Source organism: Puntigrus tetrazona, chromosome 9 (assembly GCF_018831695.1).
Source record: "Puntigrus tetrazona isolate hp1 chromosome 9, ASM1883169v1, whole genome shotgun sequence".
Taxonomy (NCBI): domain Eukaryota; kingdom Metazoa; phylum Chordata; class Actinopteri; order Cypriniformes; family Cyprinidae; genus Puntigrus; species Puntigrus tetrazona.
The window spans coordinates 18,611,071-18,634,736 of record NC_056707.1 but is presented as its reverse complement, the minus strand read 5'-3'; the positions used below and the strand labels follow the sequence as shown (position 1 = coordinate 18,634,736).

Here is a 23,666-nt window from a genome sequence, read left to right as displayed (position 1 = left end):
TGTACAGAATGGTGAAGTCTTTACCAAGCACAACATACATTTACATTTATATTTACATAAATTCATTTGGCAGAAGTGACTTACAAATGAGGAAAGATACAAATACAAGCAAAGCATGGAAATGCTGTCAAAACCTATACTTGCAGCAAGACATTCTGGTTTAAAAAAACACTAAGATCAACGTCTTGACTGAAAATTTTTGTAGTTGTTTTTTGTTGAGCAATATCACCACAGCAATTCATAAACACCAGGACATGTAAGAGGAAATATCACAACGCCAAGTGTACATATGTAAAGTTCAATTATATTAATTTTACAATACAGATTTGGCTATATGTACTTTTTTTTTTTTTTTTTTTTGCATTGCTTTTTTGGGCAAACTAACATCTGAACATTTAAATGCAGGCTTTTAAATTAACAAATATATATATATATATATATATATATATATATATATATATATATATATATATATATATATATATATATATATATATATATATATATAGTGATTAGATGATACTAGGATAAATTGTGAGTGCTTTACTAAATCTGTCATTTAGTCATTAGGTAAAACATGGATAATATTAATCATTGTTTGGGTACATTATAAATAGCTTCAATTATTTGCAGAATGGATTCAAAGGCCTGTACAGTGTCCCCATGGGTTTTGGTCCTTTGAGGCCTGATTGAACTCTTCAGGCCGACCAAGTCAACTAAGGTCACTGTCTTGTCCTCTGTAACAAGAGTACAATTAATTGTGGTACATAGAAAATATAGTCCAAAAATCTAGACCAAAATATTCAATGTACAGAAAACGTCATAAGAGACGAAGACAAATTAATTAAAATAACAAATTAATTTATTTATAAGTCACTTTGCCGTACCACTGTCATTTACGCATTATCATGTCTGAGCTCCTGCCATAAAACAAACACGAACACTGATAAAAGACCAACACTCAAATCTTCTCTTATTTAACTTGCTTTTTTTAAACAAATATTGAAACCCATAATGTCTCAATGGAGTTGGATGGCTGAGCAGATGAGAATGTTCCGTATATTTTGCACTCATACTCTTTAGCAGAGAACTGTTTTGACCGCGACATTGTTCGCGTCACGTTATTCATCTCACGTGACACATCGTGATCGGATCATCATGGCGGCCACCTCTGTGTTCCAGAGAGTGAGAACAGGCTCGAAAATAGGAGCCCAATATGATCAGGAGGGCAATCTCATCAAGGTAATGCTGAAAACAAAGCACTTAAACTCTCATATGCGCGTATTTGCGTTTGCAGTCAGCTTTTATTGCTTTAAGGTTGTGGATTCAACCAGTCGCTTTAACGTAGCAGTTAAATAGAAGCGTATACATGTTGTTTTCTTCTTGCAAAGTACACTTTTATATAACTCGTCTGCTAAATGAATACAATTAGCCTAATGTGTAAATGATTATGTCTTACTAGGTGAAGAAGTCCTTCTCTTTAATATAACTGAAGTTTATTGTCAAAAGAGTAAAACACAATGTACAGTAATGTGAATTACTGAGGTATGCAAATGCAATTTAAAAAAACTCATTCTACAATATGTAGATTGAATTGTTCGGATATGCTGCCTGATTTAATTTTTTTATTTAAAATGTTTGTTTTAAGTGGACGGGTCTGTATATATTGACTTGTGTATGTCTGTGATTGACAGGTGGAGACACGTGAGGATGAGGAGCAGAGTGTCAAGCTTGCCGAGATTTTGGAGTTGTTGCTCGCTGCTGGTTATTTCAGAGCACGCATTAAGGGACTGTCACCTTTTGACAAGGTATGGCATACTTTCCTACCTCTACAAATCAAATGAAATTGTTTTACACCATTAGTTTACTCATGAAAAGTCTCTGCTTGTACTTTAGGTGGTTGGAGGAATGACCTGGTGTATAACTACTTGCAACTTTGACATAGACGTTGATCTGCTTTTCCAAGAGAATTCCACCATTGGTCAAAAAATGTAAGTGTGTAGAATAAACTGACAAATAAAAAAGAATTCAGATTGAACTAAATTCTGGTTAATGTGGTTTGTCTGTATATTTTTAATTTCCAAGTGCTCTGACAGAGAAGATTGTGTCAGTTCTGCCCAAAATGAAGTGTCCTCACCGTTTAGAGCCTCATCAGATCCAAGGGTTGGATTTCATCCACATCTTTCCTGTTGTACAAGTATGCACATCTTCATATCTTTCGCATCTAAAAAAAAAAGAGAAGACCTGTGTTGATCATTTTTTTGAAAAAAAGTGTCTTTTTGATCTTCAAAGCTGCATTTATTTGATAGAATAGTAATAGTAATTGAAAATAGTAATATTGTTAAATGTTATCACAATTTAACATGACCGTTTTCTATTTTAATATTTTTTAAAATGTAATTTAATATTGTCATGGCAGTCTTCAGTATCACAGGATCCTTCAGAAATCATACTGATATTCTAATTTGGTGCTTAAAAACATTATTATTATTATTATTATTATTAATAAAAAAACTGTATTATTGTGTAGTGCTACTTAATATTTTTGTGTAAACCATACTACATATTTTTCAGGATTTTTGATGAATAGAAAGTTGAAATTTATTGAAACACAATTCCTTTGTAACATTATAATTGTCTTTGCTGTCAGTTGATTAATGCATGAGTTTATCAAAAATTAAAATGTGTAAAAAAAAAAAAAAAAAAAACTTAAGCAAGTATACTTACAATGCATCTTTTGCATCTATAGTGGCTTGTAAAGAAGGCGATTGAAACCCGGGAGGAGATGGGAGATTATGTCAGATCATATTCCATTTCTCAGTTTCAGAAAACGCATGCATTTCCTGAGGTGAGCCAACAAGCCAACACTCAAACGCAATTAGAGAGTATTAACACTGTGAAGTGTCAAATATTTTACAATCTGTATAGTCTCAGTAAATGCGTTTGTTTTAGGACGAGGAGTTTGAAGTAAGGAAGGAGAGAGCAATCAGTACTGTGGTGAACGTGTGTGTGAGTATCCGTTAAGCTTTTATACATTACCAACATATCATGAGCTTTGAATTACAATATTTGGATGATTAGGTTTAAATTTAGCCTCTCTGCTAATATTGACCCTCATTGCAAGACAGCTACAGTACTTATGTGCCATTAGTTCCTCTTCCTTTTATTTAATAATAGAAGGTTGTGAGATGTTGACTATTTTATGAATTGTGTTTGGGTGTAGGGGGTTTATGCTCCTCAGAGGCGCTATAAACGTCAGGTGGATGCTGGAGAGCTGCTGGATGAAGAGTCTCGGGTTCATTCTACCTTGCTGGAGTTTGGCAGGTACTCTATCTCTTCCTTTACAGGACCCATGTCAAGTGACTCAAAGTTTGTTACTGAGTTGTGTACTTTTAAAAGAAAGTAATTAACTGAGGAGTTATTTATACACTAACTTGTTTAGGGTCAGTGGGATGTTTTTAAAGGGCCCCTATTATGGATAATGAAAGGTTCATATTTTGTTTTTTTTCCACATTTTTTTTTTCCATTCACACTCTCTTCTGTTTCCTTCATCTACACTGCTCTGTTTCCTGACATTGTATCAGCATTTCAGGGTCATTTCAAATCTCCAAAGACATCTCTTAATTCCGTGCTCCTATCATCTTGTTCTTCATTTGCTTCTCTATTTCTTTCTGTGTCTTATTTCACTCACTAGTCCGTGCCTTCTCATATCACAATACATGCAGTGAGTATGACTAAAGCTCGCTTTCTGAGAATGGGAGTGAATTGGTCTGATTGGCTTTGCATCAACTGAATTAATGTCTTTACTTTTGCATCTGCACTAGTGCTGTTTTTCACAAATTGCATCTATTGTTCGTGTGTAATTTCCTGTCATGTGGTGCGTTATGCCTGTAGTGGGATGTGTTTTGAAACGGTCTCTTTTAGTGAGCCGCAGATTGTCTGTAATGTGAACATAAAGCATTTAAAGACCTTTTTTTCTGTTTTTTTTTTTTTTTTTTTTTTTCTCTAGGCGCTATGGATTCAGCAAACAGTCCAAAGCTGGCACTGTGAGTATCAGATGTCCAGTCAGAGAATGTTACATTAAGTCAATGGATACATTGGATAAAATGGATAAAGCTAATAACGGAAATTTATTTTGTATATATTTTTGCTAGATCGAGTTCAGTTTTCTAGAATTGGTGTGAAGTTGTCAGTGCAATTTTTTTTTTTTTTAAATGTATCTGGTAATTAAAAAAAGGAATGGGAATATGTTGGTTATGCATTGATCCAAGAGGTGTGGCAGCTTCTGGTAAATTTTGTCATTAAATTAAATCATTATTCTGCTCTGTATATTAGAAGTAGTCTTGCGAACAGTACATTTGATTCAAAATGTTGCAACTTTCAGTTGCAGCTCTGCACAAATCAGCAAAAAAAAAAGTTGACTTTTTGTATGCACTCCCTAGAACCATCCCTGTGGTTTCCATCTGGGTGTAATAGATCACAGATGGACAGTAGGGCTTGGCACTGACCTTTCTTGCTTTTGATTTGGTTGTTAGTTTGATCACGTGATGATGTTTCTAACAGGCAGTGGAGCAGAAGCAGGTGTTGGCTCAGGGCACGCAGGGTGTGCCTCCTGGAATGGCCCAGGTGTCTGAAGAGGAGGATCTGCAGGCGGCAGAAGAGGTCAGTTAGGTTCATATGAAACTATACTTGGCCTATAATAACTTTCACGTGTTCTTAATCATCCATCTTTCATCTGACCAAAGTTAATGCTCCATTAACCAATCTGGATGCCTTGTTTACAGCTCAGAATCAAAGCCTTAATGACTGGAATGGCTGCCATGGCAACAGAGGAGGTACATTTCTAAACACTGAAATGTTTCGGGATAGTTTACCTAAAAGTTCAAATTCTTACTCGCCCTCATATCTTTCCAGACTGTTATGACTAAAATATTTCTTAAATATTTCAGAAATAACTGAAATACAGTTCTTCTGTGTTGGTTTGTTTACAAAATTTTTTTTTTTTACTTATCAAGACAGCCTTTAAGGAACAAACTTTTTTTTTTTTTGTCTCTTTTACACTATTTTTCTCTCTCTGTGTGTGTGTGTGTTTTTTTTTTTTTTTTTTTTTTTTTTAGGGGAAGCTGTCAGCCAGCACAGTGGGGCAGATTGTTGGACTGCAGTCTGAGGAGATCAAGCAGATTGCCACTGAATATGCAGAGAAGGTGAACAGTGATAAAACTAAAAGCAAACCAGTCCCTTAAAATAAAAAAATCTCCTTTTAACCCAGTGTGTTCCAACCTTCTAAATGAATGTGTAATTGCAAAGGCGGAGCGCTCCGTGGAGGATCGGCCGGAAAGGTTTGGACCTGCGCAGCAACACAGGCGTCAACTGGCATCTCTCAACAAACAAATTACTCAAAAAACAAAAGAGCTTGAAGAGGTACTAACGCATTCATACGCATACCTCGCATTACAGTTTTGGGAATGCTGATATCACAGTCAGTGCTTCTTCTGTTTGCTTATATCTTAATTGTTTCTTGATTTATCCAGCTGCAATCCAAACAGCAGGAAGCCAGAACAGCATGTGAGGACGCTAAAATCAAACTAGCTGAGGTGAGACAGTTAGACAACACAGTCACATACTTACAGATAAATGGATGACTTGGACCTTTAATGTTTTGGTTTTTTTAGGCCACAGCTCAGACTGAAAAGCTGGAGAGAGAGCTGAACTCATTGGAGGACGTGGAGTCTCAGGCAGATTCTGGGTAAGCAAACAGAACACCTGCAATTATCTTAACTGAAGGTCATTGCACACGGAGCCTGAAACTTTCACACACTGCCACCCAAAAAACATTCGGTCTCAAAAAATTCAGATCATATTTGATTTTTCTTTATTTTCTCATCCATATCAAGCATTTTAATGGGAAAGGATGATGAATATGAAATATGAAATCTCTTGCTCTCTGAGTAGAATCTTCTGTTGAATAAGTATTTCCTGTTTGTATTTTAAGTACATATTTAGTACGAATGAGTGTTTTTATTTTTCAGGTTACTGGAGAAGCTTCGTGCTTTGGTGGCCATGAACGAAAGCCTCAAACATCAAGAGCAAACGTTCCGCTCGCACTGTCGCGTATGTCATGACTACCATGTTGTTGCAATACTGGTTTGTCGGTAACTTTGAAGATATGAATGTATCATTAACAGTTATGTGTGTATAGGAGGAAATGACCCGTCTTCAGCAGAATATTGAAGAGTTGAAGCTGGAGTATGGAGAAGAGGGAGATGAGAAGAAGGTGCCTACATAGTCATGCTAACTGAAACTAAACAGTGACTGATTTGGAACGCTCTTTATAGGCAGCAATCATTTTTGGTGTTAGGATATTGGACAAAACCCCTAAAAGATTAATTAGATTTCTTTTTTAAGCTTTTTCCTTCACTCTGTCACTTTATCTGTTATATTGGTTTGGCTGCCATATTTTGTACGCAATGCTGCCTTAGTAATTTTACCAAAAGAAGCTACCTTTTGAATGGGAATGTTCTAGTTTAGTTTCTCAGACTTACCTTCTGCATGTGTGCTTTGTAGGAGATGAACATGTTGATTGATCAGCAGTACACTGCAGACAGAGAAAAGCTGCAGAAGATCCGTTTGCTTATGGTAAGTCAAGATGAACTGAACTGATGGTTTTACTCTTCATGGTTTCAGATTCTTCATTCTTATTGTTTTACTCTGCTGCCCCTGCAGGCTCGGAGAAACCGTGAGATCGCAATCCTGCAGAGAAAGATTGATGAGGTTCCCAGCAGAGCTGAGCTGACCCAGTATCAGAAACGCTTTATTGAGCTGTACAGCCAAGGTGTGTTAAATCAATATCATTACCGTTTTTGTTTTTTAAAGTTTAACTTTTACTTTTTTTACCTTTGAAACCTTTAAATAAAAAATAACTGGATCTTAGGGTGAAATGACAGACTTCTCCAGTCTTTTAGTCTGCTTCAATAATCCATTTTACTCAGATGTTGTGTCACAATACAAAAGAAATGGTCTCTCACTGCTTGTATTACTCTACAGCTTTATGATGTTGGTTAGAAAATAACCCAACTAAATGAGCTGAAATCAAAGCTGCGGCTTTTTAAAGCACTCTGTTCATTTGGTGTTTTTTAGTTTCTGCAACGCACAAAGAGACAAAACAGTTCTTCACGCTCTACAACACACTAGATGACAAGAAGGTTTACCTGGAGAAAGAGGTATCAGCTTTACCTATGCTATTAGGAATTAATTTTCTTGTGCTGTACCTATGAAGAGAATCACTGTAAAATAGAAACACTGTCTTTCCTTTCACAGGTCAATCTGTTGAACTCCATACACGATCATTTCCAGCAGTGAGTTTCCAATAATACTCTAGGATCCGTGTTGAAATGTCTTAATATTACAGGAAGATCCTCAGATGGTCTGTCATGAAATCAGAGTTGAATGTAAAGTGTGTTTGTGTATTTTTAGAGCCATGGCTTCGTCAGGAAGTAAAGAACAGTTTCTTAGACAAATGGAGCAAATTGTGGAAGGAATCAAACAGAGTCGCATAAAGGTACAAAACCAGACAACTATATCATAGAGGAAATTTGCTAATGTTGATTGTGTATTTTGCATATGGGCTAGGATTTACCCCATCAGAAAGGAATGTGAAATGCATTTGTGTGTCTTTCTAATGTGTATTTTATACTTAAAAGATGGAAAAGAAAAGACAGGAGAATAAGATGCGCAGAGATCAGCTGAATGATGAGTACTTGGAGCTGTTGGATAAACAGAGGCTCTACTTTAAAACCGTCAAGGACTTTAAAGAGGTAAATACTTTTCTAGATTTATATCAATTCCCTTCCCTCCTACATTACATTGACAACTATTTATAATTGATATTCTGGATTGAGAAAACAAACGAATAGTCTTTTCTGTTGAAGGAGTGCCGCAAGAATGAGATGCTGTTGTCTAAACTGAGGGCAAAGGGAGCGTCGTAACAGCTGGATTGGCACACACCCTGCCTTTAATACACAACTCCCAAGTAGCACTTCAAAATACTCTTCACATTCCCTGATGTTGGTGTTTCATTGCAGTACAGCCATCTTCTTTCAGATTGAAACACTCTGTTGTTCGGTATGTGTGTGTTAACCTGGATTCTTCTAGGTTCAGAGATGAAGCATGTAACTTGTGTAATATTAAACTGGAAATGTTTTGTGCCTTGATATCACCTTATTTAAAACCGTAATGTATATAACACAAACTCCCTTACTAATCGCCTTTGTTTTTGTATCAAGATCATGCTGCCATAAGACATTAAAAGACAAATGAACTACCTGCTGATTGGTCAGATTTATTTACTATAGAGGATTATAGCGAGGTCATGCGATACAGTAATTGTAAAAACAGCCTGCCATCTTAGACTCTTTAGTTCAGACTGCCTCAACCTGTAAATAAGATTAAAACTGAAATTTGCAATTGTTGTGCACATTTTAAAGATGGCAGCCTTACACAGTTCATAGTACTATGCAATATATAGGACATTTAAATGAAAATGAACAAACCTCATCACTATTAATATTCTGCTTTTTATTTGAGTTTTCTTGATTTAATAAAAATAAATAAGGATAAAAATGTAATATGAATGTGACCCTGGACCACAAAACCAGTAATAAGTTACATGGGTATATTGGTAGAAATGTCAAAAAATGCAATGTATGTATCAAAATAATCTATTTTCCACTGCCAAAAATCATTAAGATATTAAGTGACCATTATGTTCCATGAAGATATTGTACATTTCCTACCATAAATATCAAAACTTATTTTTAGATTAGTAATATGCTTTGCTAAGAACTTAATTTAGACAACTTTAAAAGGTGGATTTTCTCAATAATTAATTCCCAAATTTCAAGTAGGTTCTCTGCCACATTTTAAAAAACCATACATCAATGGAAAGAGTATTATCCCGGCTTTCAGATGATTTATAAATCTCAATTTAAAAAATATTAACCTTTTGGGTCAGGGTCACACATTGTTCTTTGGGTATTAACTAGTATGTCAATTCCTTTTGCATCTCTCTCTCTCCCCCACACACACAATTTGTGTGGCATTTTACATTTATTTTAATCTTTAAAAGCAAGCATTGTTGTTACATTGTTGCATAAATAAAGATCTTTCTCAAGATGTTCTATTCTGTAAAACAGTATGGAAAATGTCGTCTATTTGAAAAAATACATAAATGAAAATCAAAAGTCTGATCTATCAAACTCTGGTTGCCACTACGGTTGTTGGTTCAACCTCACGTGTAGAGAGCAGACGGCATGAAGAATTATTCATAATACAAGGTTCTAAATTTAATGAGTTGGGCCAGTAACAATAGAAATTCAGCATTATATAACGACTTCTGAAAACAGATTTCTGTACAGGCATGGAATGCAGACTGATCAGAGCTCTTCTCAAATGACTGAGAACAAATTAACTAAATGACAGTTGTGCAGTCTGACAGATACTCCACATAGAGGTGCATCACAAGGCATATTTACTTATTCTCAGCGTGAGAACTGTCTACCATCTCCTTTCCTTTTATCGACGTGTTTGAAGATCTTGGCCTTGTGGACGTTCTTAGATTTCTGGTAGCCAAAGCCTCCACCACCACCTCGCTTCTGCAGCTTCACCCCTTTACTGCTGTGAACGTCTGAGAGAACAAACGGTTAAGGAATAAACACTTATGAATACTATAAAAGCCTTGTACTGCAAACAGATCTATAGTACCATTCAAACATTTCCAAAAAACATTAAGCAGCACAACTTTTCATTACGTCATAAAACATATTTCTTAAGCACCAGATCAGCATATTAGAATGATTGGAGTACACATGCTGAAAACTATTTAAAACTATTAAAAAAAAAGAATTTCAACTGCAATACTTTATAATTTTACAGCTTTAAACAGTATTTTTGATCGAATAAATGCAGCCTGATAAGCATATTAAAGTCAACAGACATGTATAACTATTAGTTCCATATGCAAGAATATACAGTGCTGAAAGGATACTGAGGTCCACAAAAGGTGGCACTTTAAACCCAAAGGACGATGCCACTTTCGGGAGGTCGAGCGTTTCTACATTATAGATTTGTTTGAGGGAATGCGAGTCATAAGCTCTGACGTAGGATTTGTAGGCCTCCTGAGCCGATTTGTGAAGGTAGTAGTTCTTCTCTATCAGCTTCTCCAACTGCAAAAGACCAAAGCAAACACCAATTTTAAATGGTGTAATTACGATTCAATGGGGTTATATTTGAAATGAGTAAGAGATTAAAGTTCAATTTGACAGAATATGAGGTTTCACCTGAGATTGAATATCAGAGATTTTAGCCCAGGAGAATTCAAACTCACTCAGAGGGACCTTTAAAGGAACACAAAAGAGAAACAATAATACTATAAACGCATTCTTCATGATTCATCACTTTTGATCACTGATATACTAATAGTTTTTAACAAAGTATTTAAACTCTTGTCTTGATCACAGAGTCAATACATACTAAAAAGCCAGTATATAACCGTAACTGAAGAGACTTCATACTTTTGCCTGTTTGAGAAATCGTAAAAAGCCAAGCTCCTCTGGTCTTAGGATCAGGAGGGCATGTCCTCTACCATTAATACCACGAGCTGTTCGTCCCACGCGGTGGATGTACTCCTAAATATCAGCAGAAGTGTCACATAAAAATCCAAATACAATTGCATATATCCATAAGCAAAGCTGGACAAAGGGGCGTGACCGCTGTACCTTTGGATCATCGGGTGGGTCATACTGAACAATCCAGTCCACCTCTGGGATATCAAGACCTCGGGCAGCCACATCCGTACAGAGGAGAATGCCAGAGTCTGCGTTACAGAACTGGAAAAACGTTGTGGTTCTCTTCGTCTGTTTCTGTTTCCCCTGAAAGACAGTGAAAACAAAGCATTAATCACACTGCTTCAATGGCACTTCCCATCTCGCTTAGTGTGCTTACAGCTGTAACTCACGTGAATAGCCATGACAGGCAGATCGATGTAATTGAGCAGCTCATAATGGTATTTCACAGACATGCAAGACGAGAAGAACACCATCAGCTTCTTCTTGCGGTTCTTCTTCAGAAACGTGAAGAGCAGCAGGAAACGTTTTTCAGAAGAACAAACGACATATCCCTAAAAACAACACAAGGTCAAACTCGAATATATTACATCACACCCGCAACATGCGATCAACTGGTACTAATAAAGGATTTGAGACAGCCGAGCAGTTTACCTGTTCTAGTCCTTCCACGGTGGCTGTGTCTTTGTTGTCGTCCACCCCCACATACAGCGGCTCCTTTTTGAGGGAGATTCGCGCAAGATCCTCCACCTTACGCGTCTGTGTTGCGGAGAACAGCATGGTCTGTCTTTTTTCTGAAAAAAACAAAACAAAACAATATTTATGGACGTGCAGGAATCTTGATGTACAAATGTGATTTCAGAGTCAGGTCAGTTGCTCTTACTAGGCAGCAGTTTGATGATCTGCTTCAGTTCTTCCTCAAAGCCAACCTCTAGAATCCTATCAGCCTCGTCAATGATCAGACACTGAAGGTTCTTAAACATGAACCCGGGTGTGTTCTGTGGAAAAACATACGAGGTCAAGTACACTGCACAGGCCCATTTGGCAAAGCTGTTCATTGTAAAAGTCCTTACGTGCAGGTGATCGAGAAGTCTGCCAGGTGTAGCTATCACAATATTGACACCATTGCCGAGTTTCTGAGCTTCAGCAGAACGGTTGCTGCCACCCATGATGAGGCCGTATGTGTGCACATGGTAAGTCATCAGCTCCTTTAGAACACCATACGTCTGCATGGCCAGCTCACGAGTGGGAGACAATACGACCACTCCAGTTCCTGATTCACACACACAGGGTCATACTTAAGTGTCTGACTCACATCTCTGCAATCAGAGAACGACAATATATTAAATGTACACTAACCATTTCTGGGCATAAATTTGAGTTTGTAGATAAGCTCAATGGAGGGAATCAGAAAAGCCAGAGTTTTACCACTTCCTGTTTTAGCTGCAGCCAACACGTCTCTGTAGAACAACAAAGAGCACATTATCTGAAACATTTATACAACCAATAAACAAATGCGATGATTACTGTTCTGCTGAAACCCTGATGCACCAAAAACTCACCTTCCTTCTAGCAGAGGTCTTATGGTCTTGTGCTGGATCTCAGTCATGGTTTCAAAGCCCATCTCCTTCACTCCCTTCAGTGTATTCTCACTGACCACTTCTGCCAAAGATGCAAATGACCTGTCCTCAAACGCACCTGAAAGTGTCACCAGTGAGGAAAACAAATCATTGTTACACACCCATGCCTATGAGGAAAAAAATATAGACAAGTTCCTAACAAAAGGTTTTTTTTCTTAGAAAAACATTTCAATGTTATTTTGTCAAATAAAAGAAACTGTTTGTCGTCTTCAGCTAACTGAAAAACAGCTTCAATGAAAATAAGATTTAACCTCTTACCATTTATTTTAATGGTAATAAAACATCCCTTACTTTTGTCACTCAACTACATAATTGTACTTAAATTGATTTTTTTTAAAAAAAGGTTATTTTGTATTTCAAATAAAGCATAAATACAGATGCGCTTTATCAGTTAACCTAAAAGGAGCTTCTGTAAATGTATTTTTTTTGTTAGTACTAAATCATGCAGCTTTTATTTTGTTGTTCAAAATTATGCACAGTAAAAAAAAAAATTTATACATCTCAAAAGGACAAATTTATTGGACATCCCTCAATATTATTATTGTTATTTATTACTACTAAGTGGATAATTAGACAAACTAAACCAGGCTCACAGTATATGATGCATAGCAGACTGTGTTTAACAGGTTACAGGTTATGTCATGTTTACCTGTGAGACCAGAAGGAAGTTCTGGTCCATCGTCTTCACTATCATCATCATCATCCTCCTCCTCCTCCTCCTCAGAACCCTCTAGGTCATCATTTCCATTTTCTGGCAACTTTTCAGGCTCTGCAGCTTCCTCCTGTTTCTCATCTTCTCCATCTGATGCTTCTGTTGTCTCTTTAACTTCATCCTGCTTTTTGACCTTTTTCACACCTACAGGAGCGGACCAGTTATTGTAGTGTATGTATAAATACATCACAAATAATTAAACGGCATATTTAGCAGCCATAAATATAGTTACAAATATTGCCCACTAACAATCCCGTAGTGACTAACCACTAGTTATAACGACATCACAGCAATATTGAATACTCACTAGATTTTGCGTCCCCTGCACCATCCAATTTTCTTTTCTTTTTCTTAGTTTTCTGTGAGGTTTCGTTCTCCTCTGTGGAGATACTTTCCTGCTGCTCTTCACTGACGTTTGGAGCAGAATCACTGGTCACTTCAGATTCGCCCAACACAACTTTTACCTCTGCCAAAAACACATACAGCACATGTCATCAATTAAAGTCCCTTAATACAAATACTAAACACTTAAACAACCTTACAATTAAGATTTTATTACACATATATGTCGTGTTGCTAGTTTAAATAAAACTGACTAAAATATAAGACTAAACTTTATGAACGCACCAAGTAGCGTGATTATCACATGCTAGATCCGACATAACGTCTGAATTACTAAAACATCAAATTCAACTACATGATTAAAGAGAAAAAAATCACCTTCGCCGTTTTCCTCTTCTTCTTTCTGAGCTCTGAGCAACTTGCGTTGCTTATTTTTATCATTTCTCTTCTGAATTTTCTTGCGGAGAATCTTCATCTGCATGTCCGCCATGGCTGCAGACAAACACGTGTGCGCGTGCTGCGTGGGGTCCTTCGCTCAGCTGCTCGACTTATACTATGCCTGACTAAAAATATCAGATTCTTAAAAAACAACAACAACAACAACAACAAAAACGATACATTTGGATTCAGTCGTTGTCAATAGCGAAACCGTGTACCGTGTTTAGACCTTTAATTTCCTTTTCTACCAAATAATAATAATAATAATAATAATAATAATAATAATAATAATAATAATAATAATAATAACGGATAAGGAAAAGACTACTTGTCGTTGTTTGGTTAGCTAAAGAAAAAAACAATTAGCTGAATTTTTCTGCAATATGCCATTCGTAAATGTGGTTAGAAAAGCTTGACTGTTCATACCACACTGGCTTCTATGCTAAAACATTAAACAAGGGGGCTAATTAAATAATATAAAGATGTAAACATAATAAAGATGTAAATAAATAACATGCGAGGCGGTGATAAACTCCGTAGTAACGTTAGATGCTTAACAGTTGTTGCTTCTGTACTGTGTCCGGATGGAGCTAGTAGACCAGTACAATTAAATAAACGTTAAATACTACTTTATATATATATATATATATATATATATATATATATATATATATATATATATATATATATATATATATATATATATATATATATATATATATATATATATATATAAACACGTATGTACATTTCTACACTTTGCTTGATGCATTGAGGCTCTCTAGTGGTAGAATGGAGGAAATACTCTAACGATTTTGACGCGCTGCCTAGCGTTTGTCTATTTTGCGCACCTTACTTCTATTAAATCAAACATATTAAAAATTATACAATTCTCCCGTTGTGCATAAACGTTCACCGCTGTAACGTTAAGTTTACTTACTAATTATACGCATTTAAGGACACTGAAAACTGTCGTGCTAAGAAAGAGACTAAGTTCGTTTTATGGTCAGCGTGTGTTGCTAAGCAAGTTTGTCTCTTGTCTGCGCCACTATAGGGGTTGGGAAGTGAAACGGCAAAGAACACAGTGGTTTTAGTGCTGATCACTGAAGTGTGCAGCTTTACACGTCATGGAGTAACACACAAAATCAGCTTTATTCAGCTGCACTGACTTCATGACAACAGAGGAATTGGAGGAGAATCTGGGTAGAAACCAGTTTCTTTTGTCAATAAACTCATTTCACAAGCTGAACCCAGACAACCTACTGATACACATTATCCCAGGGGAAAGATTTGTATGGTCAGTCAAGCAAAAAAAGAACGGCTGGTTTGTAAATATTTTGTAGGACTATGATCACATTATAAACAAAATATACACACATGCACTCTGTTGGTGGGGTACAAATAAAACTAAAAATAAAACACGTAAGCATACACATTACACATTTAGGACACTAAAAACTACTGTTCAAGTGCGCATAACACGGATGGCATTTTCCATGCAAAATATATTTTTTAAAGCTTATCAAACTGGGTTCATTAAGATAAGGCTTAAGATAAATTTTCGAAAGCGTTGTGACGAAAAGAAAAGCAATCACAAATCCTGAGCAATTGCTTTATTTCGATATCTGCAGTCCGCGATGAACAATTGATGGAACATTTCACTCCAACATTATTGAGAGATTTTCTGCTAGCAATTATTTAGGGATCTGTAAAATCCATGTTTGTGTACGACAGTAAAATTAAAATTAATACCAATATCTACAAATGGTTTATAATAATAATTATTACACATAAAAATCATGACATTAAATATAAATATAAGAAATTGTGTGTGTGTGTGTGTTTTAAGGCCATCTGCATTAAAAATCATGTATTTGCCATTTCATATCTAACAATAAAAAAGAAAAAAGTCTGATAATGGTTCGAAAAAAGAAGAATGCCACAACAACACAGCAATATTATAAAAATAATTACTTTTACACAGAAATATATAAACTGATCATGACTTACATAAAATATAAAAAGCTTCACTTTAAAATACAGAACAATCATCTACATACAAAAATGATCCGCATTCATTCAGTTCACATTCCTCCAGGTGATATTAAACTTAGAAACAGTCCAGTATTGTGAAGATTTGCTAAAGGCACCTGTAACGCTCCATCAGTCTCAGGTCACTTCAGTACAACATGATAGACATCATTTCTTTCATCTGCCACGTCACAGGGGGAAAAAAACATAGCCACTATTAAAAAAAAAGTTTCTGAAGAGTAAATGCAATGGACATTCAGACACATAGTTTAACTGTGACATTTGAAGTGATCATTTTTGTTTTATGTTTTAAATAATAACTTGTTTTTTTTTTTTTGCGAAGACATTCCAATCTTAAAGGCTCTTTAACAGTTGCCTGTTCAGTGAGTTGTGAAGGTCAGAAGTGTGATGCAACCTATGCTACCTATGATTTCTATGTATTATATAGAATTCCTGCTTATCAACGTGTTTGCATTTAATGTAAAGTCTGCAAATCTTTAACCTTCAGAATAGTTTATTTGCACAATGTCGATTTTCGCCGCGTTTCCATAAAGTTACCTTTCATGGTGCTGATAATGAAGCTAGTCTCTTCTGTAAAGTTCTGCACCATCTGAAAAAGCCAAATACATGCAGAGTGACCTGAATGCAATGCAGCACAAATGAGTTTTTTCTTTAAGTGTATTGTATGCTTGGGTTACTGTATTTCCTGGCACACTAATCTATTTAACAATCAGTAACTGGTTTCAGTTATGAATTTAAGGAAAAGAGTGCTGCTAAAGACCAAGCCTTATTGGTGTTGCTGTTTGTCTAATTTTGGAGTGTGCCATGGGAACAAATTCTTAATTTGTGACTACAGCTGAACTAAAATTAGGGAACAAATTAATAAAACGAGGGAAAAAGGTAACTTGTCACCACAATAAATCTATTTTTGTCTGCATTTCATGTACGAAGCTAAACTAATCCTAAAAAATAAATGTAAAAGAAAAAAAACTAAAAACTAAATTTATTACTGATATACACTCAGTAAATTTTTTTTTTTTTAATGAAATTAATAGTTTTATTTAGCAATCAAGCACAAGTCACTTATGTTTTAATGTCAATATATATATATATATATATATATATATATATATATATATATATATATATATATTTTTTTTTACATTATATTTGTCAAAGAATCTTGGGGAAAAAAGTCAGTTTCCACAAAGACATTAAGGAGCATTAAACTGTTTTTAACATTGTTAATAAAAATGTTTACGGAGCAGAAAATCAGTATACTGGAATGATTGATGAAATAACTTGTGACACTATAGCCTGGAGACTATAAAAAATATTTTGTCATAATATTATTGTTATAATATCACTTTTTTTTTTTGTTTTGCATAAATACAACCTATTAGAGATGTCTTTCCTCATAAAGATCTGTAATCTCTGGAATGCCCTCTTACCTCATCTGAAACCAAGACGTGGATCCCCGTCGGCCCCTGTCTGTATACGCGAAAGATTTGCTGTGAGGGAACATTATAAAGATTGGCTATCTTCTCAGTGAGCTCAAGGACAGTTAGGTCCTCTAGGTAGAGAGCATGGTACACTAGACAAAAACAATTAGACAATTAAGAATAAATGTAACGCTTGTTTTGCATTTCATGAAAATCCTAAAGCACACCGTGATGTCTCCTACCATCATCACCCGCTGCTTTGGTGTGCAGTTGGTTGCTGTTCTGTAGCTGGGATACATAGACAGTTAGACGAGGTTGTATACACCTTGGGGAACATTAACAAAGGTAGTGTTGGGTACATGTTTGGACACGTGTTAGAATGAATCGCGAGTGTTTAAAAAAATATACAGCTCACCTTCCTTTGATGGCATTGAAAAGACGAATGCCGTCAGCAGGACCACAGATCTGAATAAAATCTTCTCTAGTCATTTTCAGGAGATCAGAGCCTGAGAGGTTAACAAAGCCGTTCAAATAGTAGCCTGATAGTCTTCAAAAACTTAAACACAGAATTCGCTTCAAAATGTAATGTGTTGCATATTATTGTTGTTGTTATATCTACTGGACCCAAACCTACGAAGGGCAGTGTGTAACTTCAATTCATTAATTTCATTAAAGAAAAGATAACATTTTTAAAAAACCATTTACTGAATCACTGTTTCTTATGTGTATCTGAGTATCAATGTGTTAGTTTAGCAACATGTTAACTCTAAACTAATACATGTAAATTAAACAAAAAGTAATGGTGCCTTAGTAGGCAGTTTTCATTGAATATTTCATCTCACCTGAGAAGCCTGAGAAGAGCCTGCAGAAAGAGGAGAACCTATTAAGATGGAGCCACTGCTGCGTGTCCTGCGTGGAGGACGATGGCAACAGGTGCTACATGGCAAAAAGAAGAAGAATAGCATCATCCGTGTCCTCAAACACAAACCTATACAGATAAGAGAGCATGGCATTAATGTTTTTAACCTGCCGGCTATACTTACATCAGAGCAGCTGGGCAAAAGCAGATCCCCTTGCTGGTCTGGAGAGCAGTTTCTACAAACGCAACAAGACAGGAAAGCAGTCGCTGGTTATGTTCACGTTTTTGAGTTCATGAAGCGATTTCATACTGATTAAGGACTCACTCCTCTGGGAAGCTGTAGGTCGTGTGAGCGGTGTGATAACCAGGAGATGGACTGTTGCTAGTTCTGCTGACTGATTGGGCTTCAGGCCAAGGGGAGCACTGAAAGAAAAAGAAATCGTTTTCGTATGTTTGGTGACTGTTTTGGACCCACCTCTTGACCTCATTCTCAATATGGCTAGCTTTGGACCAACAAGCAATCATGTGAATTCACAGTCACATCTTTCTTGCATGAGAGAGCTTAATATTTCACTATGACCAGTTTCATGAAAGGCAACAATACAGCTCTGAAATGATATCATGACATCTAAGTAAGACATGTCTCACCTCAGTCAGCACTGTTGTTTTATAGGATGGCTGATATTTTTCTCGATCCTGGGGACTCTTTTTCTCAATCTTCTCTCTGTCAGTCTTGAGTTTGCGATCTGCACCTTTTGGCTTGAGGGGTGAGAAAAAACATTAAAGGATTAATTCACCCAAATTTTAATTAGGCTGTATATTATATCCCTCCAAGAAACGTTTTATTACAGATGCACACACTTTATTTAATGTCTTCCGAATTGTATACAGCAAAATCCTTCTCAGTTCCATGAAAAAGCTTGGAGAGGCCAGGAAAATTTTTAATATGACCCCGATTGAATTTTTCGGAAAGAAGAAGGTTACATACACCCAGTATGCTTCGAAGGTGAGTAAAACTAGCCTAATTTTCACCCTTTAAAGGGATAGTTTGCCCAAAAATGGCAATTTTGTAATAATTTACCCATTGGACCCATTGCATTCTTGAAAACATCTTATGTTCCACAGAAAAAAATGCATGCAGGTCATCAGGTTCGCAATCAAACATCTTCACAAAGCATACTGTCCATAAGATCTCTACCTTGAAGACTTTGACCTGGCAGCTGGCGGAGCGCATGTGTTCAGTGTATTCTTCGTGCTCACCGACTGCAAAGGTGTCTATCTGTATGCGGAAAGGGACGCCCTTCTCTCCACCATGTTTTTTCGGAGTGAACTCAGTGCTAATGCAGTTTACCTGGATATAAAGAAACAGAAAATTTACCACCGGTGTCACTCAGTTTAGAAAAACAGTAGGGAGGTCAGAAAAAACATGCACCTGAATGAACACGGAGGCATTTTTGTCAGGATCCCAGAGAAACTCTATGGTGTTGAGCTGCAGTGGGTGGGCTCGCGGCTCTATTATGCCCACTGACAATGGGATATCTGACCATAACACAATGAACATAGAAAATCACATGGCAAATGATAAAAACATTAGAACAGAAATGTGCTTTATTAGGAAAGCAGGACCCACCTATATCCAAGATTCTGTCTCCAGGTCGGTTCCACCTCCATCCCTCCAGCTGCTGATGCTCTGTGTACTGCAGCCGTCGGTCATGAAAAACAACACGCACAATGCTCTGCAAACAGCAAAGGATAGCATTATCACGATTAAAACCAACTATAATTTTCATGCATTTATTTCAGCTTAATTTACTTGTTTGTTTCTACAAGCTACAAAATACACATTTAATGACGTTACATTTTTAATTTGGTGTACTTGCAACTGTATGTTGTCATTTATAATATTTTATATTTTTACATTTTTAACAATAATGTCTTCATTTATGTCACATGCCTTAGGACAGTGAATGTAAATTCAATTTTGCTATAATCCAGGATATGTACATTTTGTAGTTTTATACTCATAACAATCGTTGCTGCTGTTGAACAAATAAACCTTGAACAGGCCTTCTGTTGGACAGCAACTCAACAAAAAACTTGTAAAAAATCTTTTTTCGAAAACTTTAAAAATGATAAGACTATTTCAATGTGCATCATTACTTCGATATAAAAATATCTGACCATCTTAAAATTTCACGTCATTATAAATGCATAAATACCACAATCTTTTACATTTTTCAAAACCATTGTTTATTTCATTTCTTTTCACATTAAAAAACTAATACAATTAATACAGTAGTACTGTAACTAGTTTATAGAAAAAGGCATACTTCCTTTAACCTACCTTTACATATTTACCGCATATATCTGTATACTCCACTAGTTTCCTGTTAAGCATACGGATTTCATAGGACTGACCTATAGTGCATTAGAACAAAAAGATTAGGCCATCCAATAAATAAAGCAGTGAGAAACATACCGTTATTCCCACTTTGTAAAATCATTAAAAAACATTTGTACAGTTTAATGTTCAATTTTATTCTAATGTAAAAAAAACAAAACAAAACAGAGCTTATATGTTCACTCTTTATGCAGTGTGTTGTTGGTTATAAAATAAATAAATCACAGACTTTAATAACTTTTGGTTACCCCACAAAAGTAAAGGCTGATACGAACTGGGTCATACCCAGTTCCTTTTTTGTCTGTATTATTTACCTATTTTCTCAAAAATAGTCAAATATTTATAAGAAATTGCTGATGTATTAGTTCTAATTTATCACATAAACAGGAATATAATATTTTTTTTTTTAAACTAATATTAGGTTTTTTTTTACTAACCTTTTATTGATATTATTTATCATGCCCTCGGTGCAAAGTAATGAACTTCCACTAGAAATCTAAACCATGAAATGTTAAAAACCTCAAAATATTTTTTAATTATGTTATGGACTAGGCTAAACTTTATCTACATCTATACATATAAATCATGTGAAAGTATATTTATTTTTGTACCTTTTTCTTTCTTTACCGTGTGCCTAAACTCATTTTCCCACCTATATCCAAGATATTAGGATGTACTTCTTCACCTTCCAAAATAGACTACAATTGCACTGAGATCATTTTCAAGAAGTGATATTGTTGATATTGTTTTCTGCCACTAGAATTTAACTTTATGTCACCTTTTTTAAGTGTTTGAAATCTATTCCACTCTTAAAGTTGCACCCTGTTAGGCTGTATTGTGGAGAATGTTTGCCCGATCAAAATGAATAAACATATCTCACGTAGTTATAAACTTTATTAATCTAAACAACAGCTAATTTAGCTCAAAACTATCCACCCTGTTAGATTTTTATAGACTGTGGAAATGTTAAACCAACAGGGTGGAAATTCTAATAAAATACAGCGTTTGGCCAGTATGTGTTTCATATATTTAAACATGTCACTATTTTGGTAGAATGCTAAAACATAAAAAAAAAACACATACATTTTTTATTTTTTCAAAAATGAAGAATTTCAAAATGTTACCAGATACCTGGAATGATTCAACTGGCAAAATATAGAAATAAAAATAATAATAATAACCATTAGATGAAAATACAACTAAATCCCAGTGTTTTGAACGCAACATTAAACGCTGACTTACCAAGAAGGTAAGTTTAACATTACCTTGATTCAGATACGTGAGCGATTCTTCCTGGAGTTTCACAGCTGGAGATGTGGCTGCGCAAAGCACATAATGAAAAGGAGACACTCGGACCTCAGGGGACTGCTGCTCCTCTTCGTGCTTGAGAAACGGAGCGAGAGCATCTCTGAGAGGAAATAAGCGAAGCAGAAGCTCAAACGTCACGCCAAGAAGCCACGCTGACAAAAAGTAGATCTCTTTCGAACCATTTGAAGTACAGGAGAGAACGCGCAATATTTCAGAACCTGCTTTAGTAAGTTTCGATACATTCCCCCAAAGAACGCAGAAAAGACAAACGTAGAAGAGAAATACCTCACGTGTTCAGCAGATGAATCCAGAACGATACGTTAACATCCTTTTTTTCACTTGCACGCAAGAATCATTGTAGGTAACGATTTAGATTTACCTTAACGTGGCACTAATTTTACTGGCTGATTATTAACATGCTGCTTACTTACCAAGTATGTCACCCGAGGTGTCATTCGTTTTCTTTCTCTAACATTACAGAGCTTTTTAAAAATAAACATTTCCCACGTTAAAGATTTTTTTTTTAAAGTAGGTTACACTAATATTTAGTATAGTTAAATAACGGCTATTCAAATGACTTCAATCGCGTGTACTTAACTTAAAGTTGTAAAATATTGTAAACAGCATTTAAATAAATATCTAGTCTTGACTCGCGTGACTGAACTTACCTTACATAATTATTTTGCGTGTGCTGTTGATAGGTTTCAGGATGACTGTGCCAAAACAGCATACTATCCAGTTCGGTGAAGCTTTTGTACAAAAATACGAGTAGTTAAACGCGCGGTCGCCGGTGAGGGGACCGTGAGGGCCGCAAAGGCTTTTCTCTAAACGACGTGTCCGCCGTCTTTTATGGCCGCGCGACGTCCGTCAGGTGACCTGTGAGTGTCCGTCACTCTGCCTTCATCCTCTGTGTCCGGCGCTCTGACGGACCCTTCTGGACCGCTATTTAATAACAGCTGCTAAAACCGATACTGTGTACATCAAAGGTCAAGACCGAGTTGCTTTATTAACTAGATTATGCAATAATATGTTTGAGTGCGCGCAGGTGTTTTTATAGCCTACTACATTATTGAAAAGCCTTGATGTCAACACCAATGGCAAAACTAAAAACGCTGATGAAAACATACTATAGTGTTTTAAACCGTACTGCTATTGAACTGTATATATTATAGTATTTACAACACTGTTATTGAATGCTACAGCATACTGTAATATTAACTACAGTGTACTGATAAACGGTAATAAATACTGCTAATAAATACTGCGGTTTAGTTTTTGTACTACAGGAAATTAATGGTTGCAGAAAATTTTATTGGGTATATATTGTTTATATTAGTATAGCTGTTATATTTCCACGGCAACAATATAATTGCCACAACAAATTAAAATAGTAGTACTTTAGTAGTCAAAAACACCAAAGCAATTGTTATACATTACTATAGTATTTTTTTCACGGGTGAAGAATGTCCAGTTTATATTTCACAGAAACACAAGATAAAAGATATAGATGTAAACAAGTGAAAATCTATTCTGCTTAAATAATAACTCACTTTTTAAACCGTCGCACAAACAATACACCATGGCAATACTTTTTGTGCAGTATTTGATAGTACTTGATGATCATGATTTTGATTAAAAAAAAAATAAAAATCTGTCCAGACAAAACGACTCGTTGCTTTACAGACAGTTGTATATTGTTGTCTACACTGAATATCTGAGAGGAATGCATTTTCATAAAATAACTTCAAAATGCAAAATAAATAAAAGAATAAAATAAGTTATTTAAAATTCTTTAAAAACAGACTCCGATTCTTAATGCAATATATAAACTGATGTTTTGATTTTGAGGTTGGCGTGTAACCCGATCGATTCTC

The 23,666-nt window shown here is 35.7% G+C and overlaps 3 protein-coding genes across 6 annotated transcripts; 1 reads left to right on the top strand and 2 right to left on the bottom strand.

Annotated features, from left to right (window-relative positions):
* Window positions 1–1,132: 1,132 nt before the first annotated feature.
* Window positions 1,133–8,320, top strand: ccdc93 (coiled-coil domain containing 93). 2 transcript variants are annotated; one of them, XM_043248381.1, is made up of 24 exons: window positions 1,133–1,242; window positions 1,695–1,808; window positions 1,897–1,991; window positions 2,086–2,197; window positions 2,750–2,848; window positions 2,953–3,009; window positions 3,224–3,324; window positions 3,695–3,724; window positions 4,010–4,046; window positions 4,564–4,662; window positions 4,785–4,835; window positions 5,118–5,204; window positions 5,308–5,421; window positions 5,532–5,594; window positions 5,673–5,746; window positions 6,030–6,111; window positions 6,200–6,274; window positions 6,565–6,636; window positions 6,724–6,832; window positions 7,138–7,220; window positions 7,318–7,355; window positions 7,474–7,558; window positions 7,701–7,814; window positions 7,929–8,320. In XM_043248381.1, exons 1-24 carry the CDS (start codon window positions 1,159–1,161, stop codon window positions 7,983–7,985), a joined length of 1,932 nt encoding a protein of 643 aa, XP_043104316.1. In that variant the 5' UTR covers window positions 1,133–1,158; the 3' UTR covers window positions 7,986–8,320. The 2 variants fall into 2 exon arrangements, with proteins under 2 accessions (XP_043104316.1, XP_043104317.1); XM_043248382.1 differs by lacking the exon at window positions 3,695–3,724.
* Window positions 8,321–8,322: 2 nt separating this feature from the next.
* On the bottom strand, window positions 8,323–13,851 carry ddx18 (DEAD (Asp-Glu-Ala-Asp) box polypeptide 18). Its single transcript, XM_043248380.1, has 14 exons — window positions 13,692–13,851; window positions 13,279–13,437; window positions 12,909–13,115; window positions 12,182–12,317; window positions 11,979–12,079; window positions 11,693–11,892; window positions 11,503–11,617; window positions 11,274–11,413; window positions 11,012–11,173; window positions 10,773–10,925; window positions 10,569–10,682; window positions 10,335–10,391; window positions 10,043–10,220; window positions 8,323–9,682 (listed from the first exon to the last, which is right to left on the bottom strand). The coding sequence occupies exons 1-14, from the start codon at window positions 13,801–13,803 to the stop codon at window positions 9,537–9,539; spliced, it is 1,980 nt and encodes a 659-aa protein (XP_043104315.1). The 5' UTR covers window positions 13,804–13,851; the 3' UTR covers window positions 8,323–9,536.
* Window positions 13,852–15,349: 1,498 nt separating this feature from the next.
* On the bottom strand, window positions 15,350–22,742 carry tfcp2l1 (transcription factor CP2-like 1). Of its 3 annotated transcripts, none has more exons than XR_006251851.1 (15): window positions 22,461–22,742; window positions 21,750–21,892; window positions 20,428–20,501; window positions 19,714–19,819; window positions 19,516–19,622; window positions 19,282–19,434; window positions 18,732–18,842; window positions 18,409–18,506; window positions 18,268–18,319; window positions 18,067–18,160; window positions 17,640–17,730; window positions 17,452–17,549; window positions 17,234–17,293; window positions 16,341–16,392; window positions 15,350–15,963 (listed from the first exon to the last, which is right to left on the bottom strand). XR_006251851.1 is itself a non-coding variant. In XM_043249635.1 (15 exons), the coding sequence occupies exons 1-15, from the start codon at window positions 22,520–22,522 to the stop codon at window positions 15,926–15,928; spliced, it is 1,407 nt and encodes a 468-aa protein (XP_043105570.1). In that variant the 5' UTR covers window positions 22,523–22,741; the 3' UTR covers window positions 15,350–15,925. The 3 variants fall into 3 exon arrangements, 1 of the variants encoding a protein (XP_043105570.1); XR_006251852.1 differs by having other exon boundaries at window positions 17,467–17,549; window positions 22,461–22,741; XM_043249635.1 differs by having other exon boundaries at window positions 17,234–17,376; window positions 17,467–17,549; window positions 22,461–22,741.
* Window positions 22,743–23,666: the final 924 nt, after the last annotated feature.

What these genes read in the sequence shown, in the direction of transcription:
- tfcp2l1 (XM_043249635.1), bottom strand. Translation starts at nt 22,522, where the DNA reads ATGCTGTTTTGGCACAGTCATCCTGAAACCTATCAACAGCACACGCAA. An exon ending in ATGCCTCCGTGTTCATTCAG is followed by an intron (nt 19,435 to 19,515) that starts GTGCATGTTTTT and finishes CTTTATATCCAG; the next exon opens with GTAAACTGCATTAGCACTGA. An exon ending in GCCAGGTCAAAGTCTTCAAG is followed by an intron (nt 18,843 to 19,281) that starts GTAGAGATCTTA and finishes TCACCCCTCAAG; the next exon opens with CCAAAAGGTGCAGATCGCAA.
- ddx18 (XM_043248380.1), bottom strand. Translation starts at nt 13,803, where the DNA reads ATGGCGGACATGCAGATGAAGATTCTCCGCAAGAAAATTCAGAAGAGA. An exon ending in TGCCTGTCATGGCTATTCAC is followed by an intron (nt 10,926 to 11,011) that starts GTGAGTTACAGC and finishes ACTGTCTTTCAG; the next exon opens with GGGAAACAGAAACAGACGAA. An exon ending in ACCCACCCGATGATCCAAAG is followed by an intron (nt 10,683 to 10,772) that starts GTACAGCGGTCA and finishes GCTGATATTTAG; the next exon opens with GAGTACATCCACCGCGTGGG.
- ccdc93 (XM_043248381.1), top strand. Translation starts at nt 1,159, where the DNA reads ATGGCGGCCACCTCTGTGTTCCAGAGAGTGAGAACAGGCTCGAAAATA. An exon ending in ACCTTGCTGGAGTTTGGCAG is followed by an intron (nt 3,325 to 3,694) that starts GTACTCTATCTC and finishes TTCACTCACTAG; the next exon opens with TCCGTGCCTTCTCATATCAC. An exon ending in ATCTGCAGGCGGCAGAAGAG is followed by an intron (nt 4,663 to 4,784) that starts GTCAGTTAGGTT and finishes CCTTGTTTACAG; the next exon opens with CTCAGAATCAAAGCCTTAAT.